The sequence below is a fragment of the Haliotis rufescens genome, unplaced genomic scaffold (assembly GCF_023055435.1).
Source record: "Haliotis rufescens isolate VD_foot unplaced genomic scaffold, xgHalRufe1.0.p SCAF_8, whole genome shotgun sequence".
Classification (NCBI taxonomy): Eukaryota; Metazoa; Mollusca; class Gastropoda; order Lepetellida; family Haliotidae; genus Haliotis; species Haliotis rufescens.
In genome coordinates this window covers 551,370-565,686 of record NW_025964372.1, presented here as the reverse complement: position 1 = coordinate 565,686, position 14,317 = coordinate 551,370, and the positions used below count along the sequence as shown (strand labels likewise).

General features: G+C 42.7%; 1 protein-coding gene across 1 annotated transcript; it reads left to right on the top strand.

Annotated features, from left to right (window-relative positions):
* The first annotated feature begins 4,421 nt into the window (after positions 1–4,421).
* On the top strand, positions 4,422–12,163 carry LOC124119102 (lectin BRA-3-like). The gene is made up of 5 exons (XM_046481508.2): positions 4,422–4,570; positions 6,830–7,114; positions 10,043–10,201; positions 10,915–11,094; positions 11,967–12,163. The coding sequence occupies exons 1-5, from the start codon at positions 4,537–4,539 to the stop codon at positions 12,056–12,058; spliced, it is 750 nt and encodes a 249-aa protein (XP_046337464.2). The 5' UTR covers positions 4,422–4,536; the 3' UTR covers positions 12,059–12,163.
* Positions 12,164–14,317: the final 2,154 nt, after the last annotated feature.

Below are 14,317 nucleotides of genomic sequence, written 5' to 3'. Positions count from 1 at the left end.
TCATACACAGTATACAGCTGGACAACACACATAGACACAGTATACAGCTGGACACCACACTTAGACACAGTATACAGCTGGACACCCCACTCATACACAGTATACAGCTGGACAACACACATAGACACAGTATACAGCTGGACACCCCACTCATACACAGTATACAGCTGGACAACACACATAGACACAGTATACAGCTGGACACCCCACTTAGACACAGTATACAGCTGGACACCCCACTCATACACAGTATACAGCTGGACAACACACATAGACACAGTATACAGCTGGACACCACACTTAGACACAGTATACAGCTGGATACCCACTCAGACACAGTATACAGCTGGACACCCCACTCAGACATAGTATACAGCTGGATACCCACTCAGACACAGTATACAGCTGGACAACACACATAGACACAGTATACAGCCGGACACCCCACTTAGACACAGTATACAGCTGGACACCCCACTCATACGCAGTATACAGCTGGACAACACACATAGACACAGTATACAGCTGGACAACACACATAGACACAGTATACAGCTGGACAACACACACAGACACAGTATACAGCTGGACAACACACATAGACACAGTATACAGCTGGACAACACACATAGACACAGTATACAGCTGGACAACACACATAGACACAGTATACAGCTGGACACCCACTCAGACACAGTATACAGCTGGACAACACACATAGACACAGTATACAGCTGGACAACACACATAGACACAGTATACAGCTGGACACCCCACTCATACACAGTATACAGCTGGACAACACACATAGACACAGTATACAACTGGACAACACACATAGACACAGTATACAGCTGGACACCTCACTCATACACAGTATACAGCTGGACAACACACATAGACACAGTATACAACTGGACAACACACATAGACACAGTATACAGCTGGACACCTCACTCATACACAGTATACAGCTGGACAACACACATAGACACAGTATACAGCTGGACACCTCACTCAGACACAGTATACAGCTGGACACCACACTTAGACACAGTATACAGCTGGATACCCACTCAGACACAGTATACAGCTGGACACCCCACTCAGACATAGTATACAGCTGGATACCCACTCAGACACAGTATACAGCTGGACAACACACATAGACACAGTATACAGCCGGACACCCCACTCAGACATAGTATACAGCTGGACACCCCACTCATACACAGTATACAGCTGGACAACACACATAGACACAGTATACAGCTGGACAACACACATAGACACAGTATACAGCTGGACACCCCACTCATACACAGTATACAGCTGGACAACACACATAGACACAGTATACAGCTGGACACCCCACTCATACACAGTATACAGCTGGACAACACACATAGACACAGTATACAGCTGGACAACACACATAGGCACAGTATACAGCTGGACACCCCTCTCAGAGACAGTTTGACGTGCTTGACGGTGGTTTCTGTCAAAATGGGACGTCTGGCGGGTCTTCTGGCGACAATCTCTGCACATCTGAGGCGGCGACGTACGGTTTGTGAAGATATTCGTCGAAGGCCAGGGATGCTTCTTGCAGTCACTGTTGCTGGCTGGAATCGATTTCGTGGGTGTGTTCTTCGATCCAATTGTCTCGTCGAGTATTGGTTACGCGTGGCCTACCACTCCGAGGATGGTCTCTGACTGCATTCATCTGTTGCCAACGTTGCCATAAACACACGTTAAATTGTCTGGCACCATCACGTTGACTCGATCCTGCTTCAAGCATACCAATGGCTCGCAGACGCTCATTTTCGGATAGGCGTGGCATTTCGTAATGTTGAATTATTGCGTAATTTTGTTGTTTTTCTGAGTGGTTGCTGTCAGCACGATGCTAAACAATGCATCTGGAATCCCGTTAACGCACATGTTTTTATATCCATTCTTGGGTAGTGAAATGCATGGAGCTTGCATAAAAGTCAACTTTTGCATGGAATGCATGCTTTTCTGTAGCAGTTGCGTTTTTGTGACTTGATTCCATACATGTTCTACAATATTGAAACCAAACTTTACTTGCTTGAAAAATACACTAAAATATTGGTGTCACAGGAACTTGTGTTGTTGATTATATGTCACATTCAGACATTGACAATTACACTCTTGACTCGCTCGGTGTATCATCAGAAGATACTCGCAGAGATGACATAACATCCTCTATATCTGAAGACTTTGTCTACAAGTCGGGTCCTTCCGATCCTCCTTCAGGCCCCATGGGCTTTACTATAGGAACAGATCTTGATGATCAAGACTTGGCAGAAAAGCAACGTAAATCCACTGACCTTCGTCAAATCATGGACTACATTGAAAAAGGTGAAATTCCTTCCACCTATACAGATGTTCAAGTCAAGGGTCTAACGGGCCTTGCTCAAGATTATGACATACGTGATGGTACTCTGTAACACTTCTATCATGCAAAGCATCAGGTTGAGAAAACAACCGCCCTCCTATGGTAACACAGCTAGCTGTCCCTGTCTACTGTCGCAAAGAGCTTCTTTTTGTCTACCATGATTCCAAGGCTGGTGTTTGCCACTTTGCACGAGATGCCACATGTCAAACAGTACTCACAAAGTATTACTGGCCAGCCTTATACCAGGATACTGAAAATTATGTCAAGTCCTGTGATGACTGCCATCGCTCCAAAAGAAGGACAAATGCCAAGCAAGCACTAATGGTGCCCATGCCTACATTCTCTCGTCTCCATGTTGACATCCTAGGGCCATTGCCTGAGACTAAGGAAGGTTATAAGTATGTTCTCCTTGCAGTTGATTCCTTCTCACGCTGGACAGAAGGTTTCCCTAAGCGAACTCAAGAAGCCGCTGAGGTTGCGTCTATCCTGTTCACTGAGGTCTTTTCTACGGTGTGGTGCTACCCGTACACTCCTTACTGACAGAGGTACCATCCCCAAACTGATGTGTGAAAGGAGGAACAGTGTCATAGAGCAGGCTCTCCGAACATATGCTGACCCTGATCTGACCAATTGGGCCAACCTCATTCCATGTGTAATGATGGCTATGCGCAATGGACCTTGTCAATTTGACCCCCAGCAAGGCTGTCTTAATACCAGGCCGCAGTTTAATATGAATACCCCACTCAGACACAGTATACTGAATCCGAGCTGACCAGTCCTTGTTTTAGTCCCTTAATGTCGAGCGTCAGGCAGGGTAGCAACAAGTCCCATCTTTTAACGTCTTTTGGTATGACGCGGCCGGGGATCGAACCCGGACCTTCCGCTCTCCGGCAGACACTCTACCACTGGACCAAAGAAGCGGTCTACATAGTATGAAAGTAAGACCAACTCTAACCCGGATCTTCACGGGTCGTATGTTAAGTTTTGTTTGTCTGTTGTTTTATCAGCACTCAGCAATATTTCTGCTCTATGACGGCGGTCTGTAAATAATAATCTCTGGACCAGACAATCCAGTGATTGACATTATGACCAACCCGGAACTTACCCAGGATCTTCATGGGCTCAAACCTCTTGTAGCGAATGGGTGCAGGATGTATATCAGAAAAGAGTGGAAATGTGATACGCTGGATTGTCTAGGGTGGGTTTTGTTTCACATGATACACAATGCCGATTCTCATAATATGTGAAGTGTTTATTTGAATAGAATGACATATCTGATTATTCCTGATCAAAAAGTGAGTAGATTATATTATTAAAGAGTGGTAACTTTTTCTGAAAGTATTTCCTTGGTAATTTAGTTTTTAATTCATCACCCGCATGGAATGCTTATCGTAGGAGCGACAAAATATATCAGGTGCTCATAATATCATCCCCTGGTTTGTCAGGTCCGTACTCGATTATTATACAGGCCTTAGTCATGTGATTTGAATTTTGCAGTGTGTTGCGTTAATCAACAAACGAACACCAAATTCCATGAGTAACTCCATAGATGTAAGAGTTGAAAAAAGTTGTTCGTCTTGACATGAGCCAAGATAACTAGGCGCAAATGTTAGTCAATTGACCAATACAAATGAATGTGTTTGAACGTGCGTGCGTGCGTGCATGCGTGTGTGCATTCGTTTGAGGTTGCTTGTACTAGTCCGGACTAATGCCGATTTAAAATTGCTAACCCAGTGAGATACCATGCCGCAGTTTAACATGAATATCTCACTCTGACACAGTCTCCGGGCCGATCAGTGCACGTTTTATCCCCTAAATACCCAGAGCCAGGCAAGGTAACAACAAATATTTTAACGTCTTTTGGTTTGACGCGTCGAAGATCTAACCTCCGACCTTCCGTTCTCCGGGCAGACGCTCCATCCACTAGACCACGGAGGCGGTCACTTAATTACAGGAGAATAAGACAACCAAACGGGAATTCGCGACAGCAGGTACTTGTCATGATCAAGTACATGTGGGTCAGCCTAAACTGACATGAATCTTATATCAAGGGCGCGATATCCTTATCTTTAACGACTTAAGAGTTTTCTGATTTCAAAAATGCATGTTTATTAACAACAATGCTCTTTGTTATAGTACTGATCTTCATTTCACGTAAGTATATGTATAAATGTTTCCATTTCTGTTGTAGTGCGGCATGCATTTTGTCCAATAACTTGATCAGGGAACAGTGTCTAAATAGACAGACACGACCGACGATGTGTGTACCGGATCGCACCTAAGGGTTGTGGACGTGTGTTTATCTCTACAACAGCGTCATAGCTTTACGGCTGTAGGAAATCTATGTCTGTTAAAATAATAAAAATACGTTTAGTCATGATGTTATTTTTTTAACATAGCCGAGGACTTAAATACTTTTAGTTTGTTTAACCTTCGTTTGTTTAATGTATACTACTCAAAAGAAGTTAAGGATCACCTGATTCTTTCATATTACAATAGTTAATCTCTCATGCCATGACAGATTAACATTACCAATATGAAAGAATCGGGTGATCCTTAACTTCTTTTGGGCAGTATATATAGACACCACCATTCGCCGTAGAGGTTTGCTTGTTTCTTGCTTTCTTTGTTGCACTCTGCAATAGTCCAGCTATATGACGGCGGTCTGTGAATAATCGAGTCTGGACCAGACAATCCAGTGATTGACATCATGAGCATCGATCCACGCAATTGGGATCGATGATATGCATCAACCAAGTCAGCGAGCCTGACCACCTGATCCCGTTAGTCGCCTTTTACGACAAGCATAGTCACCTTTTACAGCAAGCATCTTCTTCACGGAATCTTCACGGGTCAGCTATATGACGGGGATGGTTATATAATCGAGTGATTGACTCATGAGGATGGTTATATAATCGAGTGATTGACTCATGAGGATGGTTATATAATCGAGTGATTGACTCATGAGGATGGTTATATAATCGAGTGATTGACTCATGAGCAACGATCCATGGACCTGCGATGCGATGACATACAATTAAATCACTTACTTTCTTTGACGATCCATATAATGCGTTTTAACATATTATGGAAGCCGTGTTCATTTGGTGTCACTCATGTTTTATGAATTGAAGAACATGAAACACAAACAGATGTATAACTTATTTCAGTGGCATTTAGAAGTTGGTGTGATGATCACTTGCTTGATAAAGGTGTTAGGATCTACACCGAAACGTCGCACTAATTGTAATAAAGAAGTTGTTCATCCATAGAACTCGTCTTTCTTCAAACAGATGTAAGTACCAATTATTTATATATTAGACATCAAGTCAATAAGTGCAGTTATTCAGAAATTCCTCAACACATCCTAACATGGATGTATAGATATTTGTCGAAACTAATGAAGTCACTGAACTAACATTAATTTTACATGTAAGTGGGCTATGATTACAACAGCCTGAAAAGATTTAGAGGCCACTTAAGGGATCGGGAGGTCAGGCTCGCTGACTTGGTGGATGCATGTCACTGTATCCCAATTGCGCGGATCGACGCTCATGTGGTCATTCACTGGATTGTCTGGTCCGGACTCGATTTTGTTTTTACAGAATGCCGTCATATGGCTGGAATATTGTGAGTGTGGCGTTAAACAACAAACAAAGAAATCAGTGTTACTATCTCGTCCAATACAAAGAAAATGAGAGAGATTATTTAGAATTCTAAACCTGCCCATTATTCGCTGATCCTGACTTCGTGTTTATCACTAGGAAAGGTACCTACCCTCGCAGCACCTTGTCCCGGCATGTTCCTCCGGTCCGGGGGCGGTCGGGTAGCCCAGTGGTTAAAGCGTTCGCTCGTCACGCCGAAGACCCGGGTGCGATTCCCGACATGGGTACAATGTGTGAAGTCCATTTCTGGTGTCCCCCGCCGTGATATTGCTGGAATATTGCTAAAAGCGGCGTAAAACCATACTCACTCACTCACTCACTCCTCCGGTCCGTTTGAATACTGCAAGGGACATTCTCGCGATCTCGCATTCTCCGGATTCGACTTTTGGTAACGAGCCAAATATGCCCAAAACACGAGAAAGCGAGATCGCGAGAACGCGAGATTGGACATGATGCAAAATCTTGCAATCTCGACTTGTCAGATTAGCCCACAAAAACTCAAAATCGCGGGAATGCGAGAATGCGATATTTCATTTTCTCGCGATCTCATGTTCTCGCGTTTTTGACGCTGTCCGTGCACATGCCTAATATCATAAGGTCAAGGCGCACGCGCACGTTAGTTGTCCCGTAGTTACACTTCTTTCATGATTGTGTTTGTTCTGATTGTCTTTTTCGAAGTTAAATATAATCATATTTACAGGATAACAAACGAGTCTTCTCTCTTGTCAATGGTCTTACTGAATTTCAGCTTTATTCGCTGACGACTTCAGCAGGTGCCCCGCCTCCGTCCAACCCAACCAGTACTTCCGTACATTCAGAGAACGATGCTATGAGTTCGCCATCTACCGAGAGGTGTACTGGGAGGAGGCCTCCAAGGAGTGTTCCCACAAGGGCGGTTCATTAGCGACTGTCATCGACCTGGCCACCCAAAAATTCTTCGAGAACTCGCTTTCCAGTCTAAAATCCACGAAGCACGGCATCTGGATTGGTTTGAATGACAGAGCTTCGGAAGATCACTACACTTGGGTGTCAGGTCAGGTCAGCTGTCCAGATTGAGGAGCGCATGCTTCGTCAGTCATCATTCTCCACTTAGGAGATAAACCTACTGTGTTTTAAAATTTTAAAACACAGTAGGTTTATCTCCATTCTACCATGATGGCAACACCGCTGTGAAAACGGCGCTCTCTTGCAACGCGTAATAACACAGGTGCACAGGTCCGCAATCTTAGAACGTTCCGAAAAGTGGTCTCAGGTAGTTATATATGTAACAATTATTACTAAACGGCGCTCTCTTGCAACGCGTAATAACACAGGTGCACAGGTCCGCAATCTTAGAACATTCCAAAAAGTGGTCATAGGTACATGTGTAGTATATATGTAACACTTATTACTAAAGTTCAAGATTAAAAACACCATAGTCGTGAATAGTTCATAATAAGTGTTCAAAACACATAGTTCTTCAAAAGAAGTTGACAAATAACACTCCTAACTTAGTCCAAAGAGAGATGTTTTACTTTCCACCAAACTGTTGTACACTGTTGTACACTGTGGACTGGCTGTCATTTCTCGGAATTTTGTGAGAGAGGTCATTTCTTGAAAATCGAACATGTCATCATTTTTATTGTAGAGGTGATGGGTAAGAGAAAAAGGTTTTAAAATGCTAAACGAATATATTTCTACATCAAACTTAATGAATTAACATTCTATTATACATTTAACATGTGTAAGTGTTATTAGGTAGTTAGCAATAACCCCCAGTAAATAATAATAAAAACAAAATACGTGCCTCTCCACCCCGAACTTGGATGTGGCAGAACTTGACCTACATCACGGTTACTCACACCTCGCAGATGTCAATGGCTGACAATCAGTGTTTACATTCTCCGTAACGTGTTATAGAAAGAAGCAAGATGACAACCCCGATCTATTATGTGGTTCAACATTAACAGGTAGATTGGGCGGTAGATTATCTGGGATTGATCGAGCCTGCTGGTACATCCATATGATTACCGATGTGACTGAGTATGACTGAACAGCCGCTTTTTAGGCTGCAGACGAGCCGGATATTTTGAAACGAGGAATCTGCATGGTGTGACCTATTAATTTCAAGATTTTACGGATCCAAAGCCAAATAGTGACAGAACTTAGACATTTGTGTCCCAGAAATAGTGGATCGTGTATAATTTTCTTAATTGAGCGTGTTCTTAAATAAATTTCATCAAATTTGATAAGCTGTCACTTCAGTTGGGACATTGTTTTCGTAGACTTTCGAAGGGGAGTGTTTTCTGATGGACTTTCAAATCCACTCCTGCCAAATTCTAACGGCAATGGTTGACGGAGATGGCAACGAATATCGATCAGAAAAAGGTTGTAAACAACATGTTGTCATGAATAAAGTTTTTTAAAACAATTTTATAATGTTAGATATATATTTTACTTTCATTGTCGGGTGTTTCAATGAGGAAATAGCTTAAATTGTTCCGATTCTGGTCACCATAGAACATTTCTCAAACAGTTTCATAAACATTTCATTTGTATGCAAAAGATATGCCTTCGTTAAATCTTTTAATGTCATCATCGAAGCAGTCAGGGTTGTGGCCTAGAACGCCCCAAACATCCGATATCAAACTACCGTATTTCCTCTATTTGACACTACGCCATTTATTAATTTCGCGAGAACCCTTGACTCGGCGTGTATTAGAGACCTGGCTGGTATTAGAGACCCAGGGTGTATTAGAGACCTGGCTGGTATTAGAGACCCAGGGTGTATTAGGGACCTGGCTGGTATTAGAGACCAAGCTGTATAAGTGGAAATATAGATACGTTTTACAGTTCATATGGGGTGATCGATCGGCAGCCATTTTCTATGAATCGATATGTAGGCTATCTATATATTCATACGCACGTTTCTTTGTGAAAAGGCTTAATATATTTGAAAGGGATTTCCGTAGCAAAAAGGAAATCTCTTTTTAACCAATCAGAATCAAGCATTCATCAATGTCGCGGTAGAATAACCGGTAACCCCTTGTCTAAAATAAGTAAAACTCTTAATAATGCTTCTTTGTCAGTTAGAGATAGAATATCCTAAACATACATTTTATTTCTCTGAAAGGAGCAGAACCAATTCAGGACATAGTTTGTCCAGCTAACACCCGGTGTCTTGAGTCTTTATGATGTGTTTTCGCGAACACCTGGTATCATCACTATATGATAGTAATTCTTGCTCATGATATCGTCGGAATCGTACAAACGAGTTTTAGCAGAGATTTCGTGTGAATATGGAAATGGATTTCATAAGTCATATGTTTAGCTCACCTGACTTAAAATCAAATGAGCTTATGTCGTTACCTGTTTTATCCATATCCACGCAAACCGCTGGCACAAAAGCTGAAACCTCACTCATGGTCCCAACAATTGTGACATCACAATTACTTTGAGTGGTTCGAATCCTATGAAAAACCTTTTGACGACCATTATTGTTATTTTTAGTTAAAATGTTATAATAGGGCATATGCTTAGTTTGTAATGGGCCTCGACATATTTAACATTTGTCATCCTTTTGATCTTCGCGTTTGGACAATGCTCACACCCACACAACACCACACCAACACACAAACCTCCATGGCGGTCTAATTGAAAAATATTTGTGGCCATTGCCAGTTTTGATAAAAATGCAATGACATTAGTGTTATATATGTAAAAGTATAGTCTAGTTAGTATTTTGGCTCAACACATACGTTCATATTTTCGCAATAATTTAAATTTAGACCTGGATTTCGTCATGCTCGTACACACTTGGTTCTGAGAACATCTGAGCACAAACTATTTTATCAATGCTACATCTAATAAAGTTTCAAACTCTGACTCTATACCCAGGTACATGTGTTTTTAAATCTCAGATTACCGAAACCGTTCAAGCCCACTCGTGTATAACATTATGTTTATTGATTATTACATGCAGGAGAGGAAACTCATTTCACCTACTGGGCCAGCGGCGAGCCAAGCTCTGTGTTGCATAGAGTGGAGGATTGTGTCATAATGAGAAATTCTAAAGCTTACCATTGGGAGGACCAACCCTGCAACCTCTGGCCGAGACATTACAGTTATATATGTCAGTATGGTGAGTATAGAAATCCTCTGAAAACAATTATTACCGCGTGAAGAATCCTGGTACGAGTGTAGGTCCCCCGCAACCTGTGTGCTGGTCGTGAGAGGCGACAAAACGGACAGGGTGTTGACTTAGTTATTGCACGTCATCGTATCCCAATTGTGTGAGTCGACATTTGTGATGTCAGTCACAGGATTGTCCGGTCCAGTTTCGATTATTTACAGACCGCCGTCATATAGCTGGAATATTGCTAAGTGTGGAGTAAACTTGCAACAGACAAACGAAACACATATTGCTTAACCTGTTTCGTCAGCGTTTGAGAGAGTTTGGTTTGTGGACGTTAGTATGACATTACTGCTAAGTCTAGTAAGGTGTATGAACACGTTGTTTTGTTAGCTCTAGTTCTACATGTCATACATGTGTACACTGTAATATTTTGTCACAATTCTTATTGATCATTGCCTGCGAAATATGTTTTAGTTTGCCATTGCATACACGTGTGTCGTGTTCTTAATTTGTCGGTGTCGGCCTTAATCGCAGTGGACCTATGATACCGTTACTTGATCTGGCTGGCTGACCATGCCCCCCCCCCCCCCCCCCCCCCCCACACACACACACACACCCCACCCTACCCATCTCGAATTTGGCTACAACGGTCCCGTTAGGTTCCGAATACTGGGATCCGAATTTGTTTACTAGATAAACACCTATACCGTATGTTTCAGACATGTTGCCGACCACCACTATGACAACAACAACGACAACTACAACGACATCTACTCCAACGACAACACCAACCACAACACCAACCACTACAACGACGACAACCACAACACCAGCCACAACAACGACGACAACCACAACCACATCACCAACCACAACTACTACAACTACAACTACTACCAGTTTGTAATATTTATAAAGTCAAGTTTCAGGTGCATGTGCGTCTCAGAATAAGGGCCCGATCATTTGATTATTCTAGGTGTGGTGTGGTGTGGTGTGGTGTGGTGACGTGTTTGTGTTTGGTGAGAGTGTGTGTGTGTGTGTGTGTGATTCGTGTGTGTGTGTGATTCGTGTGTGTGTGTGTGTGTAGAGTAATACTGAGGCCTTTCAGACATTAAAACGCACCAAAAGTTAAGTATATGTTCACTGTAACTGGCGGCGTGTTAGATGATGGACAACATAACTTGGCCTCATCTTCCTTCGTAAATAAGCATATCCTTTTAGATTTGGACAAGAATAGATCAGAATAAACTGTTTCTTCATATTCTAAATACGAGAGATAGAAACTTATTTTTGGCATTTGGTATTTTTCATTACATACATGTATATTCATTATATTAATAACAAAATATAATAACAAATTTGACATGACTTCATGTTTCATTGACTTCAATAATAGCACCGTGGACCCCTCTTAAGTGAGTGAGAGAGTGAGTGGGATTTAACGCCGCTTTTAACAGTATTCCAGTTATATCACGGGGTGTAAGCTTAATGTGGGAGGAAAGCCCGAAGTGATGCAGGTCTCAGACGTTTACCACTTCGGCGAAACCCACGAGCACGGGTATGGTGCTGACAAACCTAGAAACATAATCGGGGCGAACCGGGATTCGAACCCACAATCATAGGTTTCTGGCGTGCCCAAGGGACGCAGCTTTGCACAGCGAATCGCGGCGCCTTAGACGACTGGGCCACCCGTGCCCCCGGATCCCTCTTAAGAATATAGTAACAAAACGTTGATATGTTGAAAGTAAAAAGCTTGCATTTTTTCTCACAGCACCCTGTCAACTGCTCTCTTGTACCCTGGACTGCTCTCTGAATGGCTTCAAGACTGACCCTGACGGATGTCCAGTGTGCACGTGCGACTGACGGGACCGAAAAGACGGTTTTTTACATCCGTTAAATGGTTTTGGTGTTGCTGGTGATCAGATGATCGTGATTAACTTTTGGAAATAAAACTGAGGTTCAGGTCCATTTAGTATTTAGTTGTGGTTTGTTTAGAGATGAGAAATAATTGATGCTTTTCTGAAATATATTCTAAAATGGTGTGTTTTACACCGCACTCAGCAATATTCCAGATATATGACGGCGGACTTCGGTTCTGACCCAGAACATCCAGTGTTGATACGGTGAGCTATGATTCGGATACCTTGACAGACGGTCAACTCCGTCACCGAGTTTGCCATCTCATCCTTTCAGTCTCATCAACAACCGGGTGGTTAGCCTACTGGTTAAAGCGTTTGCTCGTCACGCAGAAGACCCGGGTTCGAACCCCATATGGGTAAATGAGGCGTAAAACCATACTCACTCAATCGCTCACTCATCAACAACCAGGGTTATTGGGGACCAACACTAACCCGGAAACCCCTTTCAGGCAAGGTGAGCTAACAGGCAAACTATTTAAAACTGTTTCCCGATAGTTCATAATGGATCTTTCCAACTTTCTCTCTGTGAATCATAATTCCTTTCAATTGCAAGTTCCACACAGTCAACCCACATGACACCAGGTGTTTGAGAAAAGTGTAAGCAGGCCCTGGTCTAACTTTAATATCGTAAAAATAGAATAGCAAGGTCCAGAGGATCCACACAGCGCAAAGAATGGTTGTAGCATACCTACCTATTGCTGCAAGTACCTATGCTGAAAGCGCACATGTGTAACACAGAAGATGTGGTACCTTCAGAATCAGGAATGAGAATATGGCACCTTTCAGTTCTAGTCATATGTGTTCATAAGTATGACCTCCTGATATTTTTGTCATTGTGTTCAAGAAACAAGGAGTATAATGTTGACATAAACATAGTTGTATACATGACGCTGTTGACATTGATATATCTACAGTGTAACGTTATTGGTATTTTTTTTAAATGTAATCTTTTCAAAGTAATAATATATATACGTTGTTGTAATATTGTTTTATAATGAAGACGATCGGTGGAGGCATGTTGATATTGCTAAAATTAAAAACCCACAACGTTGTGAGTGCGTCTGTTATTTTTAACTATAAATATACACTCTTCAAAAAAATGAAACGCACAGGTAGTATGTAGTTCATTGAAACCTGACTGCACAGAACACGCTACATAAATTTGATGTTATTGGAAAATGTTATTTGCATGCTATTTGACAAACGGTGCGTCAAAACGCAGCCATTGTCGATTTGCAATGTCCTAAAGGGCATTTTTTCACACTTGTTAAAAACGTCATGGAGAAAAACAGTAAATCAAAATGCCGATCGGAACACCGCCATAGGACGTATCCAAAGAGCGAAATTGCAGTCTAATGTTTCACGCCACTTCAACGTCCACCATAGCACCATTTGCCGCCTTCAGTTCAATTCCACTGCAGACCGTCTGAGAACCGACCAAGAGTTACCGCCCCTGCAGAGGATCGCTACATTCGACTGTTCCACCTGCGTCATCGTAATGTCACTGCTACGGAGACGACAGGACGCATCCCTGGTTTGTGGAGGATATCGGACCAGACTGTCAGGAACCATCTTTGCGAGGCTGGAATCCGACCCAGAAAAGCAGTTATCGTCCCTGTTTTGCAACAAATCCATTGACAGCGACGCTTGTGTTGGTGCCATACATTACAGCCTTGGAATTCGAGAAACTGCAGACGAGTGTTCTTTAGCGATGAATCACAATTTCTTATTCACTGGCGTGATGGAAGACAACGTGCTTATCGTCGTCGAAATACGCGTTTTGCCCCACATTGTGTATATGAATTCGACAAATTCGGTGGCGGTAGTGTCATGGTCTGGGGGGCATATCCTACACCACGAGACCTGACTTGGTTACATGAATCAAATTCTTCAACCTCACCTTCTTCCAATCATTGACCGCCAGAGGGAGCTGTTTCAACAGGACAACGCTCCACCGCACACAGCTCGTGTCACGGTAGACTACCTTCATAATGCCAACATCAACGATTTGCCCTGGCCCTCGAGATCTCCAGATCTCAACCCAATCGAACACCTCTGGGATGAACTCGATCGACGTGTACGTCAACGTCAGAACACGCCCAAGACACTCCCACAACTGGCCAACGCGTTACAAGCAGAATGGCGAAGAATTCCACTGGACAGAATTTGTACACTTATCCAGTCAGTGCCGAGAAAATGCAGA

Excerpts from the sequence above, each read along its gene's own strand:
- LOC124119102 (XM_046481508.2), top strand. The coding sequence starts at position 4,537 with ATGCTCTTTGTTATAGTACTGATCTTCATTTCAC. Across the intron at positions 7,115-10,042 it reads TCACTACACTTGGGTGTCAG|GAGAGGAAACTCATTTCACC; the intron begins GTCAGGTCAGCT and ends TATTACATGCAG. Across the intron at positions 11,095-11,966 it reads TACAACTACAACTACTACCA|CACCCTGTCAACTGCTCTCT; the intron begins GTTTGTAATATT and ends TTTTTCTCACAG.